The sequence below is a fragment of the Narcine bancroftii genome, chromosome 5 (genome assembly GCF_036971445.1).
Source record: "Narcine bancroftii isolate sNarBan1 chromosome 5, sNarBan1.hap1, whole genome shotgun sequence".
In the NCBI taxonomy this organism is placed as follows: Eukaryota; Metazoa; Chordata; class Chondrichthyes; order Torpediniformes; family Narcinidae; genus Narcine; species Narcine bancroftii.
In genome coordinates, this window is record NC_091473.1 from 229,041,519 (window position 1) to 229,064,391 (window position 22,873).

A 22,873-nucleotide genomic window follows, 5' to 3' on the forward strand; every position below is an offset into this window, starting at 1 on the left:
AAAATATAAGTTCTCCCCTGTGTTTGCTTGGTTTTCCTCCAATTGCTCCAGTTTCCTCCCACTTAAGAACACAAGAATTTAAGTAACAGGAGCAGGAGTCGGCCACTCAGCCCATCAAGCCTGCACTACCATTCAATGTGATCAGGGCTGATCTGACGATGGGTTCACCTCCACCTACCTGCCTTTCACCATGTCCCTTAATTCCCCATCCATGTAAAAATCTATCCAACCTTGTATCAAGTATATTTACTGAGGTCACCTCCACTGCTTCAATGGGCAGCAAATTCCATAGATTCACCACTCTTTGGGAAAAGCAGTTCCTCCTCATCTCCATCCTAAATCTAAATTTACCCTGAATCTTGAGGCTATGCCCCTAGCTCTGGTCTCCCCTTCCAATATAAACAACTTACCTACCTCTATCTTATCTATGCCTTTCATAATTGTATATGTTTCTATAAGATCCCCTTTTCTACACTCGAGAGTTTAGACTCAATCTCTCCTTTTAGGCTAACCCCCTCATCTCTAGAATCAACCTAGTGAACCTCCTCTGTGCTGCTTCCAAAGCCAGTACATCCTTCCTTGAGTAAGGAGACTAGAACTGCACCCAGTACTCTAGATATGGTCTCACCAGTACCTTATACAGTTGCAGCACAACTTCCCTGCTCTTAAATTCGATCCCTCTAGCAATGAAGGTCCACATGCCATGATGCCTTGCTGTACCTGCAAATCAACCTTTTGTGATTCATGCACAAGTGCTCCCAAGTCCTCCTGCACTGCAGCATGCTGCAATCCTTTGCCATTTAAATAATAATCTGATCTTCCATATTTCCTTCCTTCCAAAGTGGATAACCTTACATTTGCCAACATTGTACTCCATCTGCCATACCCTTGCCCACTCACATAACCTATCTATATCTTTCTGCAGACTCTCTGTTTCCTCGTACAATTTGCTTTTCCACTCAATTTAGTGATATCAGCAAACTTAGATAAACTGCACTCTGTCCCTCTTCCCAATCATTTATGTACTGTATATTCCAAAGATGTATAGAATTAATAGGTTAATTGGTCACGTGGGTGTATTTGGGCCAGATACTATGTAATATCTCTAAATTAAATTAAAATTAAAATTTCCCAGCCATGTAATACTTTAGAAGTATTGCCACAATTGCAGAGCAGTGCAAAGGTAACAATGGGATTATTCCCAGATCATTTAGTTCATTGGTTTATATTGGTGGTCTTCATACTTTTTCTTTCCACTCACAAACCACCTTAAGTAATCCCTATGTCATCAGTGCTCTGTGATTAGTAAGGGATTACTTAAGGTGGTAATGAGTGGGGGAAAAAAAAAGGTCAAGAACTGCTGCTCTGGACACAATTGTTATTGAAGTATTTTGCTTGAGAAAAGTTGTCATTGGCCATTTCCTTTGGAGTTCTGAAACCATGCACATAACGAGTCAATTGGTTATGATTAAAACAGGGGTTTTCAAACTTCCCACTTGCATCCCACCTTAAGTAAAACCTTACTAATCACTGAGCAACTGTGGCATAGGGATTACTTAAAGTAGTATGTGAGTGGAAAGAAAAAAATTGAAAACCACTGGTTTATATTATCGTACAGAACCTGCCCAGAAAAGAAAATAGGCAAAATGTTCTACTTTTATGTCTAGAAGAGTTTATCGTGGATGAAGTTTCTTACTGTATTTACTTTATTTCATTGGCATGTTATGAAGGAGGTGCCTTCCCTTGTACAGACAACTGCCAGGTTACTTTTGTGAATCTAAAGTGTGATTCTTCCAAGAAAGCAAAAGGTCGCCGGACCCGTAACCCTCCAGGGAAAGAGGTGACTCGCATTACGCTGGACTTTGAAGCAGAGATAAGAAAGGAAGATATAACAGGTGAATGTTTTTTATGTTTTTTTTTTCTTTTTTCTACTTTCTGCAAGTTAGAATAAAAAGGTTTCCCTGAACCTGGATCCTCTCGTCTCTGTTTTATGGAGGAGAATGTAAATTGGAGTGAAACATGAAAGTCTGCAGTTGCAGTGATTGTAGTAAAAACACAGGAGTGCTGGAGGAGCTCAGCAGGTCTTGCTGCGACTGTAGAAGGTAACGATAAATGACCGACATTTCGGGCCTGAGCCTAATGTCAATTGGATTTGTCAATGGCTCTACAGTTACGATACATTCTGTGTATTTGTGGTGAGTATACACTTAAGGCTTCTTATTAAGAAAGCTGATGAGCTCTACTTCCGTTGTAAAATTGGGCTCTTCACATTTGATGTCCCAAATTAATTTAATGTTTCACCTACATGATATAGCAAATCTGAAATGATCTTTCTGTTTAGCTTGAAGTTGTTTATCATAATCCCCAACTTCTTTTTTACAAGAAGCTAACCTTTAGGAGAAAAAAAAATTGTTGTCCAGTGTTATTTAATATGTTGCTGGATTTTCTCTCAAAGTCTGTTCTGATGTATTTCCAGCATGTGATGATGTATGATGTAATAAATCCTCCCCTTCTTGCCTTCTTAACCAGGCTCTTGGGTTGAAGACATTTACAGTCATTGTAGACTCTTGTGTTTCCATGGGATACAATAAATAATGTCTCCTCACAAGGAAATATTATGTACTTGTCTTGGAACAGTTGGATCAATGATTCACTGGATTAAATACTTATACGGGATAGCTGTTACATGATTCAATACTCATACCCTACATTCTCTGAAGTTTGGGGATGTCATTGAAATATATAAAATTCTTGGATTTGATTGAGCTGATTCCAGGAGAGCAAGTCTAGTAACTGGGGAGAATTTTTTTCACCAAGGAGATTGTGAATTGTAAGAATTTCATAGTTTGTGTATGGCCATCAGGGAACATTTATTAAGTGGGATTAATCGATCTTTAATCACAAAGAGAATCAGGAGTAACTGACAGAACAGGAAACAGGACTGAGTGTAGTTTAGCCATGATTTGATTGGATCGGAGACAAATGACACAATGTAAACTTTGAGTGCATTATTTACAGATTTCTAGTAAAGCATCAACAGTTCCTTCCCCAACAGTTCCCCCCGCCCCCCATTAAATGCTGCTTGACCCACTGAGTTCCTCGTGCACTTTTGCTTGTAAATCAAATGCTTCCACAGGTTATCCTAAAAGGTACTGTAACATTCCAAACCTAAGGAATGAAATATTTGGCACCTTGCTGCAGGTACTGCATCACACCTCTAACCTCTCCAACCTACGGCTGAATTTTCTATTAGGATGACCCACTTCAAATTGCCGAAATGCTGGAAAAACTCAGCTGGTCTTTTCAGCATTTATAGGAGACAAAGATATATTGCCGATGTTTCGGGCCCGAGCCCTTCTTCAAGGAAAAATCAGAAAAGACAGAAACAGGATAGATCAGAAAGTCTCAGAATTCAAACAATGAAGGAAGAATCCAGACCAACAAAAGGTGTTCATTGGATACGATAAGGGACTAGAGAGAATTTATCCTGTCTGCGCGAAAGGAGACAGGGAATAGAGAAGTGACTGGGGAAGCAGGGGGTGTTTTTTTAAAACGAAAGACGGAGAAGTCGATATTAATGCCATTCGGTTGGAGGACGTCCAGTTGGAAGATGTGATGTTCCTCCAATTTACGGGTGGTCTCAGTCTGGCAGTGCATGAGACCATGGACAGACAAGTCGGGAAGGGAATGGGATGGAGAATTGAAATAGGTGGCCACTGGGAGATCAGCAGTGGACAAAACTGAGGTGTTCAACAAAATGATCTCCCAGTCTGCGTCCAGTCTTTCTGATGTAGAATAGACCACAGTGGGTGAATCAGATGTAGTAATGACCACTACAGATTCACAAGTGAAATGTTGCTTTACTTGGAAGGACTGTTTGGGGCCCCAAATGGTGCTGAGGGAAGGGGTGTGGGTACGTGGAGCATCTCCTGTGGTCGCTGGAGTAGCTCAAGGGGATCTCCCAGTGTCCATCCCATTCCCTTGTCGACAAGTCTGTCCATGGTCTCATGTACTGCCAGACTGCGACCACCCATAAATTGGAGGAACAACACCTCATCTTCCGACTTGATTGGCACTCTCCATCCAGTTGACATTAATATCAACTTCTGGCTTTCATTGAAACTGCCCCCCACCCCCATCATCTCTCCATTCCCTGTCTCCTTTCACACAGATATGATAAATTCTACTTAGTCCCTTATCACATTCAATTAAAAATTTTGTGGTCTGGATTCCTCCCCCATTGATTGAATTCTGAGACTTTCTGATATCTCCTGCTTCCGCCTTTTCTGATTTTACCTTGAAGAAGGTCTCAGGCCCCGAAACGTCGGTGATATATCTTTATCCCTTTATGGAGTGACGCTGCATTGAAGCCAGCCCAGCTGAGTTCCTCCAGCATTTCGATGTTTTAAACTTGTCTGAAACCTATCGTGTTTCTCTCACTTCAGTTCAATTAACTAATCTGGAAAATCTGGAGTGGTAGGGACAGGCTCTGAACTCATTTTCATAAACAGGCTATTATCAAATATTTCTCATTGTTGATTGAAATGTAGCAACCTCAGAGTACCCATACACTGCACGTTTCTTTGTCATTTTCTCATCTCTTAAGCTATGTAATCTCCTCAGCTGATTTTGAGTACAACTAACAGCCCAGGAAAACATTACTACTTGTTTGAAAAGAAATTAAATGACAAAAATGAAGAAATTGCTGTGAAAAAATTCCTGACCTCTTGAGTAATAGACATTCAGGACCTTCAGTCCCTGGTTGTGTTCCCCAATACTCTCTTGGCCCAATCGATTAGAGTACAACTGTGGAATAATTCTCAGGTTTGCCCCAAGTGACCGAAGGCAAATGTCTCTGTTATTTTGCTAACTTTTATCCATATAGGAACTTCAGATATTTTATTCCTCCCCATTAATTGTGCAATTATGGTGACAAATATTGAATTAAAGCTGAGGAAAAAAAATCCATCATAATACTAAACAACATGTGGTGCTGAATGAACATTTTGAAAAACATTACAGCAGTAGCGCACTTTCATTTTGTATTTATAAAGATAAAGGAATGCAAGGGCCAAAAACTGAAGCATTTCTTGTTTATGGCACCTCATACCCCAAATAATCCATTATTAAGTGCAGCATGGAAAAATATTGCTCTCACGTGCCTCAAACCATACTAATCAAGGAAAATACTTTTCAACATCTTGTGCACAAGCCATTGTGATCTTGACTGAATGGGTAGATTTCAGCTGTGTCCCTGTCCACTAAGGACTAGACTGTGTTTGTCTCAGCTCAGTCATACCGTCTCTGCGCCAACTCGTTCAATCCAATTCACTTTAACAGAGTGAAACTGTTCCCTGCAGGCAGCTGCAACATGAACTGCCTGAGACAGAAGATGGAGAAGAAATTAAAATCTGCAATTAAAACCTTGAAGAAGTCCATCAATCAGCAGCGATTTCACATTCGCTTCTCTGGGACAGAGTATGAAGTGGCAAAGAAGTTGGCGAAAGTATCGGAGAAACAGGAGGCATGTAACATTGGACAGGAGTGGATGGACGGGAGGTGTGGTAAGTGTGTGTTATGTGTAAGGTGCCAACGAATTATAACATTTGGTTTTCTTCATGAAGTAAGAAAATATGTGTCAATTTTCTTCAGACCAAAAAAAACTTTAGAACATTATCATTTTAACTGGCTATGATTGGGTTAGTTTCAATTGATACGATTTTAAATTAATGCTGTGCAACAAGATAAAAAAAGCAAATTTTCGAATATTCAGATCACTGAGGAAGAAAGAACATTTCAACAGTGCAACATGATATTTTATTGAAGTACGTATGAAAGATTAACAAAATATTTTACAAGATACAGCATCAATCAACAGTAAGTCAGAAATTGATTCTACAGAATCAATAAACAGCAAGTCTAATGCCCTTCTGCTTGTCTGTGCTGGCTTGGAGTGTTTCAGAGGTCCTGGGCACTGATCATGTTTCTGGTCTGAGGCAATATCCCAAGAACTTTTTCTTTTTTTAACACACACTAATTGGCTATAAAGCTTAGTGAAAGACAAGCCTAACATTGTTAAGCGAATCAATCTCACTTGTCCCCAAAAACAAATTAATCTTGTCATGTCACGTTCCTTTATGCATTACATTTCCAGATTTCAAGGCCTCATGGATCCCACAAATCAAGACCTTGTCTTGCTTGTGTTCCCAGTTAACCTGCCTGTCCGTTTTGATAACTGTAAGCCAACAATTCCATCTTAAACAAAAAGATGTATTATTAACCCTCTCATTACACTCAGTAAATTATTCTCTGACCTTCAGTTGTGGACCCCCTACCTTGTCAGAAGGTAAGCCTCCAGCCCACTGTTCATTTCTCCTCCAAATTGACACTGAGACGGCCAACCATTCCTCATCTCTCTTGCCCTCTCTATCTCCATATTCCTCTCTCTTCCGCTGATCTTCCGGTGCTCATTTTAATTATTGAAAGGCTCTTGGTACCTGCCAGTCATTTTGCAAAAATGCATTTTTATTTGGATGCTGTAAACCTGTGACCAGCTGTTTAAGATCCTGAAGGGGCAATGATATGATGTTTCAATCAGGTCTGGTATTGTGCCAGCAGGATGTTTGTATTGCGATGCCTCTCTCATTAGCTGGACTGTATTACCATTTTTGTTTTCAAACAACCTTGAAATATAATCCAAATTGACAACTGTTAATTAAATTATATTACACATGATCTGAATTCAATAAATTCGCCATTATTTGGAATTCAAGCAACCGGGTGCCTTAAGCAACCAAAAAAAAACTAGTATGTACGCAAGTTTAAAATCAGTGCCCCCTGGTGGTTAACTTTCAAATCACACACCACAGAACCTCAACCGGAAAATTCACTAATCTGGCATCCAACAATCTCCATCGGTGCCGGATAGCAGGGATTGTTTTACTGCAGCTTCCTTCGATGCTACAACTTGTTAATGATTTTGTTATTGAATATACTGGACTAATGCAGGATAAAATGGACCAAGAAGTGGAAGAAATGGTCTAAATTTCTACTGTTAATGATTCCCAGTGTCATCCTGCTAAAAATGCACATATAGGATGGCGACAGATTTAGGCTCAACCCTCTGTGCTCCAGTATACTGCCAAAGTTTGCAAGTAAATAATGGCTACTTAAACAGGGTTCTATAGGGCAAATGATGCCCTTAGTAGAATAACCAGGACTTGTGGCCCAGTAGATGAACACTTTCAGGAGGTAAAGACCAAAATTTTGGGAAAAAAAACAGCAAAAAACACATCTCTAAAATGCAGAGGAGGATTAATTGGCCTTGTCTAATTTGAACTCATTCATTACACGTGGACATAGACTACCTTGCCGATGTTAGTTATGAAGGGAAAAGTATTTTGTATGGGTGAGAAATGTATATTGCTTGGGCAGGCATCAAATGTCTTTCAATAAGTTAAAAAAAAGAGAGGGAAAAGGAGAGGCAGAGAGAATCAGGACAGGCGGTCCCATATGTTTCCAGAACTGAGCTGCAAGGTCCAAAAATGTGGTTGAGGAACACACTGTTGTTCCTCTTCTCAGCAGCAGTACAGGAGATACAATTATATATATATCTATAGAGATATATATATATAAACACAAAGCTCTATTAATTGAAACAAAATTATGGTTAAAAAAGACACTGTGCACTTTATGAATGGAACACCAAATCTAATCTCAGACATACACATTTGTTGTAGGTTTTGAATATATTCACATGTCAAATAAAGAAAGATCTTTGAATATTGAACATATACAAAGCATTTAAAATTTTGTGAAATTAAATAATTATTTTAATCTTGAAAGAGATGGTTAAACTATTTTGCCCATTATAAAAAGTAAAATTGGCGGTTTCATGAAACCTCACCAGCATTTTTATTTCTCAGTCAGCTGCACCTCAGGATCCTTCTATCACGGTCAACAAGAAAAATGTGTTTTGTGTCCTGCTGGCACCTACCAGGAGAAAGATGGACAGCTGTCATGTGATCTCTGTCCTGGAACTGATGGATATGGTCCAACAGGAGCCCGTAACATAAGCGTCTGCACAGGTAAATGAGCTTCGTGTTTATTCTCAAGTGCCTCTGCGTGTCAGTGTGTTTGATGTTGCAGATAATGAGCCTGCTTCTACAGTATGCAAGTTTTGTCAGGTGTGGGGAAAGGTGTGTGTGTTTCGATATGTTTGTGTGGAAATTTCATACATGTTCAGATACTGAAAAGCCTTCAGAACAAAATATGTGGTACATTTTTTTTTACTTTTTGACTTTCGGGATTCCTTTTTATTGATATTCATGATGTACTTTAACTTTTGTCTGCTGTAAGGCAAATGAAGAGTAGCCATGAGACTGAAGTCCCTAACAATGGGAGAAAGAGAAGCAAAAGAGAGTCGCCTCAGTGACATCAAGTGTCTGGATTCACCTCCAGCACCCCTGCAGACTAGTAGCCGCACAGGCAACCCGATCTCCTGGTCTGAGGCCCTTCTTGTCCTCAGCACCTTCTCAAATCCTGGTTCCCATATCTGGATCTCATGAGCCAGTCTCCAGCTGCCCATGCAGATCCTCTCAGCCTATTGGGTCCCTCAGCCGCTGGGGTCCTCGCAGGTTCACTGCCATGGTCACCATCCTGTAGGTTGTCTCCTCTGCTTCTCCTTCTCAACGGGGGGTGTTATCCCCATTTCTGGTCCCTTGCTTTGGTCCTCTGCTCCCCCGCAATCGACAATCCCTCATGTCCGATGCCATGCCCAGGCTCCGCCATCTTGGACAGGCCTTGCAGTTGAAGGATTTTACTTACAAACACCGTCAACTGAACTAGAGGGGGACCAATGTCCTGGCATGACAGGTTTGCTAGAGCTGTTGGGGAGCGTTTGAACTAGTTTGGCTGGGGGGTGGGAACAAGAATGTGAGTCCAGAGATTAAGGTAGAAGGACGAAAGCATGATGCTATGTGCTCTGAGTTGGTAAGGAAGGAGAGCAAGGGATATAACATAAAGATAGCCAGTTAGAGAGTTTGACTACAATGCAAGGAGTATTAGGAATAAAGGAGATGAACTTAGAGCATGGATCAGTGCATGGAACTACAATGTTGTGGCTGTTTTGAAACTTGGCTGGAGGAAGGGCAGGATTGGCTGATGCAGGTACATGGATTTACATGATTTAAAAAAGAATAGCATGAGGGGTGGGAGCGAGTAGCATTACTGGTCAGGGATAGTATCGTGGCTATAGAAAGGGAGGACTCTGTAGAGAGAATGTCCACTGCGTCAGTGTGTGTGTAAGTCAGAAATAGGAAGGGACCTATCACTGTGCTAGGAATAGTCTATAGGCCACCAAATAGCCCTTGGGACACTGAGGAGTAGATAAGTTGGCAGATTTTGGAATGGTGCAGGAAATACAGGGTGGTAGTTATGGGTGATTTCAACTTCCCTAATATCGACTGGCACTTTCTAACTGCAAGAGAGATAGATGGGACTGAATTGTCAAGTCCATACAAGAAGGACTTCTGTTGCAGTATGTGAACCGACTGACTAGAGGAGAGGCTATGTTGTATCTGGTTCTGGGGAATGAACCTGGACAGGTGGTTGACCTCTTGGTGGGGTTGGGGCGGTGGGGGGGCATTTTGGTGAGAGTGACCACAACTCCCTTAGCTTCAACACATCTATGGAAAAGGATAAAAACAGTCAAACTGGGAAAGTGCTTAACTGGAGAAGGGCTAATTATAAAGGGATGAGGCAGGATCTAGCGAGAATAAATTGGAAATGGATATTTAAGGGTGATAATGTGGTGGCCTACTTACCAGCAAGCGAAGTGGCTCACCAAATGGTGGATGTGCTGTAGAAAATGTGGGAAATTGATCTGCATCCAACACAGTTTTTTATCTGGGCAAATGACATCACAGATGATGTCACTTTCTGTCCATGTGACAGAAGCGGTAATGTATACAAGGCCAGCATGCGAGCCTGGAGGTGTTAGACTTGCACTAGACTCTCAGCAGCATTTACAGCGATTCCACAATCTGACATCTATAATGATAGTTGGACCCCAACATGGAAAATCTTTCTTTGAATGCATGCCTCTGATACTGCCAACGTTTTGGACTTCACAACCACGTGTATGATTTGACTAGGCAGAAGCCAAATTCCAGTTGAGGCAGATAACATCTAATTCCACGTGGTACTACTATGTAGTAAGTGCCCTGAATCAAGGGATGGCATGCCGAGTTTATAATTTTTTGCAGCATTCTCTGGAGGAGGGCAAGTATATGGCTCTCAAGAGTCTGCTCATCCATACCTTTGGCCTCTCACGACATGAGTGAACGGCCCGTTTACTTTACTTGGATGGCTTGGGAGACAGGACCCCTTCCACGTTCATGAATGAAATCCTGGCACTAGTAGAAGGGCAGACCCTGCTTCATGTTTGAGCAGGCTTTCTTGGAGCAGTTGCCAGAAGATACCCACATGCAGTTGGCTGGTGAGGATTTCAGTCTCGGTCCATGCTGGCATTCTTTTGCAGGCTAAGCAAGAAAGGATGACATCTGTAGGACAGTCAACAGATCCCGCTCTCAGCAGCAAGATCACGCAACTCCAACATTAGACCAGCAACAGGGTTGATCAAATCAGTTGTCAGACCGGCAGTCACCCAGGAGACAACACCCATCTCTTGCAGTTAGAAAGTGCCAGTCGATATTAGGGAAGTTGAAATCACCCATAACTACTACCCTGTATTTCCTGCACCATTCCAAAATCTGCCTACTTATCTGCTCCTCAGTGTCCAAATGATGGGGCACAGAAGCTTGCCACTGCTGACCTCCCTGTACATTTCAGAAAATGCCAGGGCCAGCTGTCGTTAATGCTGTGGTGGCTGGCCATCAACTCATGATGGGATAGGCATTCCGGTCGGTGTTTCTTGGTGGATACAGGAGCTGAGATCAGTGTGTTACCCCCTTCGGGGCGTGACACACGTAACAGAAAATCTGGGGCATCATTGAAAGTCACAAACTGCAGTACTAACCAGACATTTGGCACGCATAAGAACCTACTTCAGTTCGGAGATACTAAGTGCACGTTGTCATTCAAATTGGCTGCGGTCGCACAAATGCTACTGGGAACTGACATTCTCAGAGCACATGGCCTGCTGGTTGATCTAGAGGGATGAAAGCTCATCCATACCAACACTTTCCAGACGTTTGTCCTTCGTGAGGCCAAGTTGTCAGCCCCACATTTAGACTCTGTTACTCTTTCGGAGAATGAATTCACCAGGTTGTTGGTGGAATTCCCCGCAATAATTATGTCACATTTCATCTCGGTGGTGCCGAAGCAAGGGGTGCAGCCCCACATATCAACCGAAGGGCCTCCACTGCATGCCCAAGCTTGCAGGCTCCCTACTGATAAACTTTGTTTGGCCAAAGAGGAGTTTGAAAGGATAGAGGGCATGGGTATTGTCCGATAGCTCTTGGGTCTCCCTGCTCCACAGGTACCCAAGGCCGCAGGTGGATGGAGACCCTGGTCGAATGAGGTTACCGCGCCAGATCACTACCCAATACCGCATTTACAGGACTAATTGTCCAACCTGCAAGGAGCCCACATCTTTTTCAGGGTGGACCTAGTCCAGGGGTATCATCAGATCCTGGTCCACCAAGATGGCATTCCAAAAATGGCTATTATTACACCCTTTGGCCTTTTTGAATTCAAAAGGATGCCTTTTGGGCTCAAGAATGCCATGCAGACTTTCCAATGTTTAATGAACAGAGTGGGACCCGATCTCAACTTCTCCTTCATATACCTAGACGACATATTTATCATTAGCTGCAGTTGTCAGGAACATCTGTCCCACCTGCATAAGTTTTTCACTTGTTTGAATGAGTTTGGGCTGACCATCAACCCGGCCAAATGTCAGGTTAGCGACCATTGACTTTCTGGGCCATAGAATCGACAAACATGGAAAGCTACCAGCAAAGCTCAAAGCGATCTGGGCCTTCGCTAAGCCCAGCACAGTTAAAGGCCTCCAGGAGTTCATTGGAATGGTGAACTTTTATTGACAGTTTCTACCATCAGTTGTTTGCTTCTTTGACTTGGTGTTAAGCAAGGCAAGGGATGTCACTTCAGATGAAGAAACATTGGTAGCATTCGAGAACACCAAGGAAGCACTGGCTAATGCTGCATTGCTGGTCCACCAAAGAATGGATATCCCGACATCCCTGACAGTGGATGCATCCAGTACAGCAGTAGGCGGGGTGCTTGAACAGTACATCATTGGGCATTGGAAACCATTGGCTTTCTTTAGCAAGAACTCAAGTACAGTACTTTTGATTGAGAATTGTTGGCACTGTACCTAGCTATCAGACATTTCAGGTACTTTCTAGAAGGCAGGCATTTCACAGCTTTTATGGACCACAAACTGCTTACATTTGCATTCACTAAGGTAACAGATCCATGGTCGGCTCATCAACGGAGACACTTATCATATATTTCATCCATCCAACACATCTCAGGAAATGCTACCATAGTGGCAAAAAATGTGCTGTCTCACCCGGCCATACAATCTGTGCAGACCTTAGCTTAAGGGGTGAACTATGTTGCACTCACGAAAGTGTTACAGGCAGACGAAGAAATTCCGTGTTACGGAACAGGTGCCTCAAACCTGCAGCTGGAAGAAATTCCAGTAGGCCCAGGGAACTCAAACTCCTCTGTGATGTATTTATATTATAGACCATGAGTCTTACATCAGTGGTGTGCAAACTAATGGAGAGGATTCTAAAGGATAGGATCTATGAGCATTTGGAGAAATACAGTCTACTCAAGGATAGTCAGCTTTGTGAATGGAAGGTCATGCCTTACAAGTCTTGAGTTTTTTTGAGGAGTTAGTTAGTGCAACAGATTTACAGCACCAGTGATTGGGACTGGGGTTCGAATCCTGTGCTGACTGTAAGGAGTTTGTACGTTCTCCCTGTGTCTGCATCTGTTTCCTCCCATCACTCAAAAATGTACTGGGGGTGTAGGTCAATCGGGTGTAATCGGGCGGTGCGGGCTTGTGGGCCAAAATGGCCTCTTACCGTGCTATATGTCTAAATTTTAAAAAATTAAATTTTAAAAATTTAAGGGCATAGGGAGAACATACAAACTCCTTACAGACAACGTTGGATTCGAACGGGGTCGCTGGTGTAATAGCATCATGGTGCCCAGTATACTAACCGTGCTACCCAACCTCTGGTCTGTGACTTCGTATTGTGTTCTGGGTGTACTAAATGTATTTTAATTGTATACTTACCTGATTACCTCAACCGTAACTTTCATAACTTCTGGCGAAACTAATCTGAAGTGAAGATCTGACAAGATATTTTACTGTGGTCACCTGCCCTCAGATCTCTGCTTACAAACATTGTCCAGAGTATTGTGTTTTCTGTCATTTCTTTTAAGCAATGGCCAATTATCTTACAAAACTCCACTATTGTTCTTGTTAATCTAGGCCAGTGCAGCCCAGGACATTATTCAGCAGATGGGTTTCAGCCATGCCACTTGTGTAGTCGAGGCACATACCAGCCTGAATCAGGCCGCACACTCTGTTTCCAGTGTGGAGGAGGATTGATGACAAAGCATGAAGGAGCTTCATCCTTCCACGACTGTGATACTAAAGGTGAGCGCCGAAAGCCATTTAACTGGAAGCTTCACTTTAATTGTGTAACTGAAAGTAAATGACAGTATATTCTGAGGAAATGTTAGATTAACCTGTGACACAAATTCTACAAGCCCTCCGTGTTTTTAATGGGCATGTCAGATTATTTGAAATGTAAATATAAAATTTTTAGCCAAGGGTTTTATTCTTGGAACAGAAAGAAAGCTGGCATTCAGTAGCCTGAGGGGGTTTGGTCAATAGAAATGGGATGGGATCGGGGTAGGGATCAGTGGTCAGAAAAGGTTGCGATTGGACAGAGTTTTAGTTGGTGTAGTCAGCCAGCTGATAGATCAATAGCGGGCATGGATTTGGGTGGCAGATCACTGAAGGCAATTGGGAGATTTAAAAGGAGTTTGGCAGGTGGTAGAGGGCTGAGGTCATAACTGGATAAGGTGGAGCGCCTGAAGTAGAGTGAGTATTTTACTTAATCATAACCTGGCTGAGGTGGATTCAGAGCACCAAATTCCAGAGCCTGCTCTGCAAGCATTTGCAAATAAAGCTGAAATGTATCTTGAAAGTGCAATGAAAGCCTACTTTTGCATGCAGGTCTCTTGTCATTCACCTTGCATAGAAAATTAACAATTAAGGCAATATCATCCAGACATACTAGTGGAAAACCCAGCACAGATATAGTCTTCTCTATTCATTGAAATGTCAGATGCGGAATAATTGTGCATTTTTATTTTATTTAAGTTCACTTTTTTTTCCTTTTGATCAATTTTCATTGAAAATGAATCAAAAGTGTCACCAAAAAAAAAAAAGTTTTTATTCCAGTGAATTCTCAGGTCAAATTCTTAACTAAATTCTTTGGTGAATTTTTTTGCTTCTGCCTGACCTGTGTCATCACTGAGAGGCCCAATACGTTTGGAGTCCATTCAAGTTCATCCACTACATTCAATAAATGATTTGCTTTTGAAATAACAATTCTATTGGATTTGGGAATTATTCTTGCCTTGCTATAAAATTCTACCTTTCAAACATGTCTCCAAAGTTATTCAATGTTTAATTAAAAGAGAGCTAGTAAAACAAATAACAGTGATGCGTGAATTGTTATAATTATTGCTTTAGAGACTGATGGTTCTTGATGTGACATGAGTAAATGAGTATCTCCAACTAAAGTTGTGACAATATAAACTGGGTTTATCTACATTTGAGATAATAAATGAGTTTACTGCTTGGAACCAATTTTGTACTGACAAATAACATATAATGTATGCATTATTTATGAAAAAATTACAGTATATTCCACTGGTGTGTTTGCATGCATGCACACACACACACACACACACACACACACACACACACAACCTTTTTTTCCAAAATCATCGGGACCAGATATTTTTCAGATAAAAGAATAATAATAATGATGGTACTTTTAAGTAATCGCGTTGCTTCAGATTCATACAAAACAAAGACATGCTTTAATTAGAAGGGTCTCTGCATGTTGGGGGCAGTTGCGGCAGCATTGCCTGGAGGTGGGGGAAGCAGCAGCATTAGGCGGGGCATTGGGGGTGGTGGCCTCTGGCCGTCTACAACAAATCGGGCATCTGTATACAGCGAATCGGATGCGCTGGACTCTTTTTTTCACTGGAAACAATAAAGTAAGGATTCCCTGGGGTTACATTAATTACCAACGTGGACCGACATGGGACATAAAGCCTGATTTCAGCGTGGGCTCCATCAACGCAAAAATGTTCGGTTTACAGAATTTCGGATAAAAGTGTGTGTGTGTATATGTATATATATATATATATATATATGCATACATATATAGTATATACATGTCTATATGTGACAGTCTGATGAAGAAATGTTTGCGTTTTGAACAGTAAATAAATTCTGACAGAGGTCAAGATCCTTTTACTGGTTTACTGTTAAAAAAAATTGAAATGTTTACTCTTAGTGATGAGTGGATTTACAGTTAGATTCATAAGAATTACCCAGCACAGCATGAAAACAAGCCCTGAAGCCCACACTGCTCACACAAACCATTAAGCACCCATCTATAACATCACATTTTTAAAAAATCTCACATCCATATCAGTAATCCCCCACCCACCCACCACACATCCCCATCCTGATTCTCCTGCCGTTCACCTACACCAGAGCAACTTTCATTAGCCCGTGTCGCCCAAATATCCCAATAAACCTACAACCCCAAACGTATTGAAGGGTGGGTGGAAACCAGAGCACCCAGAGGAAACCCATGCAGACATGGGTAGAATGTACAAACTCGTGACAGATAGTACCGGATTCAGAATTGAAGCATTGGCATTGTTATAGTGTTGCATTAACTACTTATTATGGGCTCCCGTTTTAGTAAAATGGGATTATTTCTGTAAGGGATAGTACAGACAGGTGGAACTGAATGATCACAGTTAACATTTAACATTTTACACAAGCACCATCACAAGTCACAGCCCAGTGACATTTCGATATATTGGAAGAACTGAGGGAAAGCTGTCAGTCTGTCCCAGATTCGATACATTTGCAAAGACATTGTGATTTTGCAAATGGACAACCATCCTGACTGCTAAAGAGTAAACAGCTTTTTAAAGCAGCCATTTTGTGGAATTCAGAGCAAAGCATGCTCAGTGAAGGACTGGGCCTTTTCAGTGGATTGACCATTCCAGGAGGGTCTTTTGTGAAGCAAAATACTTCATTTTGATTGTGACTAACAGTGGAGGTCACTTGGAGAGACTGCTTCATTTTGTGTGACTAACAGTGAAGTTACTGGGTCTTGGAAGGTTCGAGAAGGCCACCCAGTTCAAGTCTTGGCTACAAAAGGACCAGGAGTGTTATGACCACAGCTCGTGCGGATGGACATTTCTTCAAAGGCAACACAAGGATAATTCGTGAGTCTGTACCATCCACAACTCCAGTCTTCCCATCAGTTCATCATTAATTCTGGGCATCAAATTTCAAAGACCTACGCTTCAACACTGAATTCATAAGACTGAATTTTGAAGTAACTTTCTAGATTTTGGCCTGGTCTGTAATGGTTTGATAGATACATAGTTGGGGATAGATTTAGTGTTAAGGATAGTTTAAGGGTTTAGACTATAGTTTAAGAGTGAGAAATAAAATAAGTGTTTTAAAATTAAACACTGTCTGGTTCATTGTCTATTGCTGCTCGTTACGTGCAGATCGTAACATGCTACACTAACTGTGAGGTAAATTTTGTTGTGTTGTGAAGACCTGCTTCCATGATTGCGATGTTGTTTTTGAATTCTCACAGTTCAGTGCTCTCCAGGCCATTATTACAACACAACATTTCACCGGTGTATTCGATGTACCTTGGGTACCTACCAACCAGAGTTTCGACAGAATTACTGTATTGCATGTCCTGGCAACACCACGACTGACTTTGATGGATCAACTACAGTCAGACAGTGCAAAAGTAAGATTTTGCTTACATTTTGGGAGATTTGGAAAGAATCTCCTCCTGAAAGTACCTTCCTCTCCAATGCCATAGGATTATGTAAAGACAACAGCATCAAAAAGAACCTTATTTATGTCCTTTCTTATTTTCATGACCTCCTTGGCATTAGTACAATTGTTCTATGGATCACAAAGTTAAGGCTAAAGCCCCAAACTCATTCCAGGTTATAACCAAGTTTGTTTTGAATTACTTTTGAACTCATCCTATTTCCACAAATGAAATTATCTTCTTGTGTTTATGCATCTCTTTATTCTGAGGTACTTCACCTTGCTTTCAATTTCAATCATCTCCTTCTCTTGACGAAATAGTTTGTCACTTTTAATTACTGATTCCCCACTATACCTCCTTCTTTGCCAGTTTGCTCAATTTGTTGTTAATCAAAAATGCACATTGTACAGTGTGCATATGAGAAACAGGGAGCTCAGACAATATGAAACTTCCGACAAAATCACACTGCAACAATGAGATCAATAAGTCACATGCTTAAATAACCCAATGCTTAAAAGGGGATAGGTAAAGCAATAATAATTGATACTGACATGTTATAATCATAACAAATTTAAAGTCCCATTTAACTTTCAAAGAGCTCTAACAAATGATGCAGATAAGATTAGAATGGAATTTGAAATATTGTTTTAGTTTAGGACTAATATTCCTGGAATTAAAGCCAATTGTAGCTGCTTCAATGGGTTGGTGGGTTAAAGCTGAGTATCATGAAAACTCCTCGTGTTTGATCCCTCAGCTGACAGTTAGCTGACATTATGTAGATAGGCACTTCTAGTTGTCTTTGCATTTCCACATTAAACGAATGAAAATAAGGCATCCTTTGATGTCTGGGCTGTGCTGAGTCAGACATGAATACCCAGCGAAACCTAAAGTTATAGGACTAATGGGATGGGACCAGACTCTTGAGCCCCCTGAGTCCATGGAGGCCATCAATTATCCATTTATACTAATCCAACATCAAACCCATTTTTTTGTTTGTTAATCTGTGGGGGACTGGCAGGAAAGAAGAATTTAAAAAAAAATGAATATGTTTATGTTAGCACAGTTTCAATGTACAATCTGGAAAAATTAGTTTGCTGACTGAAGGAGATTGGCATTTTCCTGCACTGGTAAACACACAATGTACTTGTTTCTTATAGGAGTCAAAAGTAACTTCAAATCCTTTACCTGACCCATTTGTCTCTTTCCTGCAGATCGACAATGTGGTGGTGAACTCGGGGAATACACAGGCTACATTGAATCTCCCAACTATCCTGGGAACTACCCCGCAAATGTGGAATGCACCTGGAATATTAACCCACCTCCCAAAAGAAAAATCCTGATCGTGGTCCCTGAAATATTCTTACCTATCGAGGATGACTGCGGGGATGTTTTGGTCATGAGGAAAAACTGTGAGTTTACCAAGTGCTTCATATTGGCTGCAATGACCCTCACTCAAGTCCCAGCAAAGCTAATCTCTGCACAAATTTAAAATACAAACAATGCATCTTTTTGACCAAGCTGTTGTTTTCCTTTCCAAATATGCCTCTCTTTTGCTTACTGTCAAATCTCATGCAGCTTACAATTTCTATTCCTGTATTTTAGACTGTCATATTTTGATTCCAAGGGTCATATTTTTTAATGCCTGCAATTGATTTGGGAACAAGTGATAACACTTATCAATATGTTAACTAGTTTGAGCTAAACTTCATAGCATCCAATTTTCTTTCTTTTCTCCATTTCTGGTTAAATGTTCTTTTTTATGAACGCTGCCATTTTAAGGATCTCACCCGTTTACCGCTATTTACATGAGCCTTGGAAAGTCAGGCTATTTAATCACATGAGTCATTCCCATCAAATCTGAACCTCTTCTCTCTCAAATTTCTTATGCAGTAAAACCCCTGGAATCCAACACCTATGGAGATTGGTAAATGCTGTATAAGTGAATTTTTCCGGTTGGTTAAAGTTGCGTGATTGGCAAACTAATGGCGAGGCATGCCAATTTTAAACTTACATATTTTTACCTATTTATATTCCTCTATTTTTTTTTGCTGGTTGCTGGAGGCTGCCATTTGCTTGAAATGCAGGTAAAAGGGATTTTATTATATGTCCTTCCACCAGCCCTCATTGCTTTGCAATCTTTATTGCTCTCTTTATATTTCCCAGACTCAAGGGGCCTGTGCTTAAATATTGCTCCTAATCTACCATATGATACAACAGCCAACTCAGCAGTCATATGACAGAAACTAGGGTGGTACAGATCTGTAGAATTTAAGTGGCCAGACTTCATAAAATATAATATGTGAGAGAGAGAAACAGACAGACAATTGAATATCAGCTTTTAAGCTGTGCACTGGTTTCTGACTTAATAAAATGTTCAAAAAATTATAACTTGCTCTCAATTAAATGTTTATTTCTGAATTCTCTACTTTTTGTATTCTAAAATGTTCTTATTAGCTTCACCTACATCAATCACAACATACGAGACCTGTCAGACCTATGAACGGCCAATAGCTTTCACCGCCAGGTCCCGCAAGCTGTGGATCAATTTCAAAACTAATGAAGCAAACAGTGCCAAAGGGTTCCAGATACCTTACGTCACTTATGATGGTGAGTGCACCTTGTGACAGGCAATGATGCAAGTGTTTGCCAGCACATAACCAAGAAATATGCTTTATGGTATTTTTGCTTTTGCTCTGATGCAAACCTCCACCATGAACATCCTTGTCCAGTTCCAAGTTACCCTGGAGTCGTTTTTGGAATACCTGATGAATCAGTGAAACTACAATCCAAGAAATACTGAGCGAGAAATTAGGGATTATCCAGTTACTTGAACGTCAATGACAGGAACATGGTTAGAATCTAATGGTACCAAGCTAGCAATAGATGGTTGGAAAATTATGATAATAAGGAAGGGTTTTTGAAAAAGATGATCCCTGACAAATGTTAGACCGCACCTCCTCCCCCCCCCCCCCCCCCCCAATTCTAAGTACAACTAAATAGATTGATTAAAGTGAATGTTGTATATTTGGATGTGCTGGACAAGAGATATTGTAGAGAGGCACTACTGCAGAGCGAGAGAAGGACAACACCCACATATGGGTGCAAGTGAAGTCAAGGCTGATTTATTGATCTCCCCAGCCCTGCTTTTATAGATCCAATTTTCTGCCACTGGGCCCGCTATTTCCTCCGATGCAGACGGATGTGACGTCACCGGCGAGCTGGCCTTTGATAGGCCGTGGTTCCTGCTGTTCAGACCCCAGGACAGTGAAGGCCATTAGTGTGCGCTGGCTTTCTGCACTCACCGTGTTAGTCCACTATTTTGAGTGCCGGCTCACTTGCCAGGCAGCAGGCCGCTACAATATGCCATTTATCACATCCTCTTCATGACGCTGGTGATCTACTACTACACTGTATACTGTGAAGCAGCTACAACGCAGTGATTCTTCAACATCTCACAAACCTACATATCTCTTCTACCTAAAAAGTCAAGGGAAGCAGGCCACATGAGAAATCATCCACCTGTGCTCCCCTCCATATGATCTATCATCATCTGTTGAATTCCTCCAACCATTGATGGCATGACCAGGGTTAACAGTCAACTCCACAGCCAGGGTCATTACATAGATGCTCCTGTTCTGGTCCCATATATCATCTTCACTTGACTATTTCTTCATGGTTGCTGGTCTAAACCTCAATCTCTTCACAGTGAATGGTGGAAGCAACTTCACCACACAGACGACAGTGATTTCACCAAATGCCACAATTTTGGATGGACATTAAACATTGACCCTGTCAGGCAGTGCACAAATCCTCAAAAATATGGTTCCATAAGATTACTGCTCATACATATGTGTGATTTTACAGTTGGTTCACAAAACAGAAAGTAGGAATAAACACACAATTTTCAGGAAGGTAGCTATAAACAGGAATCACGATTGAATCATCAATTATTTACAGTTAATGTGAAGGAACATGGTAGTGCATCCAAGTCTCATACAAAGTTGAATGGGAAAATAAGATATTAAGAAGAAACAAAGATGCTCTAAAGGTATGTTGACAGTCAAACTAAATGGCCAAGAATGTGTCAGATTCCGTATACGTACTGCATGTTCATGTGAAATTATCAACTTTGATGCTTCTATATGGTGAAAATCTAGTAAATATTGGTATTCATTGTGGGATTTGTGATCCCTGTTACAATTGTACAGGGTACTGGTGAGGCACATTTGTGGAGTACTGTGGATAGTTTTGGTCCCTTTATTTAAGAAAGGATATACTGGCAGGGATTTGCTGAGCTAATTGCTGACATGAACAAATTGCACTGATGAGAATGGGTAAAGAAATTAGATTGATATTCTTTAGACTTTAGAAGAAAGAGGGATGATCTTTATTGAAACATACATGATCCTCAGGATATAAGCTGAGATGTTTCCATTAGTGGGATAATTATTTATAAGATGAAGGGAGCTGCCATATAAAACTGATGTTGCAGGTGGTTCTTGTAGAGGAAGACAAATCTCTGGAATTCTGAAAGCCTGTCCACATTGTGAGCCAGGGATCCAGACTGTGAATGGCATGTAAGCCCAGGGACAAGACTGGAGTGTAGTTATAGTAACACTGGAGATCAATTTGAAATATACAAACTGAGTTATGCAAGATGAAACTTACTGAGTTATATTTCCAAATCCTTTGAAACTCATTAATTTTACTGGAGATTGTATTATATTAGTTGTGTAACAAACAAAAGAAAGAAAAATAAAAGTGTTGCTAAGGTAAAAATAGAAGAAATATATTCAATTCTCTGGAAAGTCTGATAGTACAGCACCACCAAAATTCTGAGGTTCCAGGTTGCTGGAGTTTTAATGTATACTTTTAATCTCTTCTAATGTAGATTATGACATTCCTGATCATGCAGGAGAGCAAATATTTCTCTCCTACATTTGACTGATGGGCTGTTTTTTTTCTAGAGGACTATGAGCAACTTGTTGAAGACATTGTACGAGATGGTAGATTATATGCTTCAGAAAACCATCAGGAAATTTTAAAGGTGTGTTACATAATCATCTGAAATACCTAAATGCATCCATATCTTATTTATATAATAATTCAAAGCAAGTGGCAACTCACTATACGCACCAGGATTAAACCCCTCCCATCCAGATTCCAAATGATATGTTCCCTTCACAACGCTCTGATTTCCTCTTTCATCTTTACCAACTGCTCACCTTCTCAAAGCATTTTCCCATGCCAGTGCATGAGATTTAATGCCTGTTTTTTTTTAATCTCTTCCTTTCCCACCAACCAAAGACCTAAACAAGCCCTCCTGGGCTTGTTTTTTTTTCCCCAACTTTTTTCCCTATGCTTCCAATCCAATGCACTACACCCTGAATCAAATTCTGCAACTTTAGGAAACTTACTTTCTCTATTTGCATCACATCGGGCCAGCTCATCAGAATTGGTGCAATATTGGCTCAGTTGATCCTATTTTTATTAGCACTGTCTTACTTGCCAGGCATTTCCTGTAGCTCTGCAAGTCGAAACATTTAAGTTCATTTTCTTCAGCTGTCCTCACCTCATACCTTTTATGTTCCTTTGTGTTCTTTCTCTCTGCCTCCCTCTCTCTCACCTTATTCATTAATCTATCAACTAGTGACTTCATTGTCAGTTCATTCCACAGCATTCCTGACCTTGCCTTGAAGAGAATTTCCCTTTATCCTATTTGCATCACTCCTAACGTTCTCTTA

General features: G+C 40.9%; 1 protein-coding gene and 1 long non-coding RNA gene across 6 annotated transcripts in view; one reads left to right on the forward strand and one right to left on the reverse strand.

Annotated features, from left to right (window-relative positions):
* LOC138765004 (signal peptide, CUB and EGF-like domain-containing protein 3) overlaps positions 1 to 22,873 on the forward strand; it is a 263,706-nt gene that overhangs the window by 237,597 nt on the left and 3,236 nt on the right. For all 3 annotated transcript variants that reach the window (XM_069941598.1, XM_069941597.1, XM_069941599.1), the window contains 8 exons: positions 1,731 to 1,895; positions 5,361 to 5,564; positions 7,926 to 8,087; positions 13,493 to 13,660; positions 16,938 to 17,099; positions 18,341 to 18,538; positions 19,584 to 19,736; positions 22,097 to 22,176. In XM_069941598.1, the coding sequence (XP_069797699.1) occupies positions 1,731 to 1,895; positions 5,361 to 5,564; positions 7,926 to 8,087; positions 13,493 to 13,660; positions 16,938 to 17,099; positions 18,341 to 18,538; positions 19,584 to 19,736; positions 22,097 to 22,176 (1,292 nt within the window). The remainder of the gene's footprint in view (positions 1 to 1,730; positions 1,896 to 5,360; positions 5,565 to 7,925; positions 8,088 to 13,492; positions 13,661 to 16,937; positions 17,100 to 18,340; positions 18,539 to 19,583; positions 19,737 to 22,096; positions 22,177 to 22,873) is intronic.
* The window catches only part of LOC138765005 (uncharacterized), a 133,182-nt gene that overhangs the window by 98,424 nt on the left and 11,885 nt on the right, over positions 1 to 22,873 (reverse strand). The window lies entirely within an intron of this gene.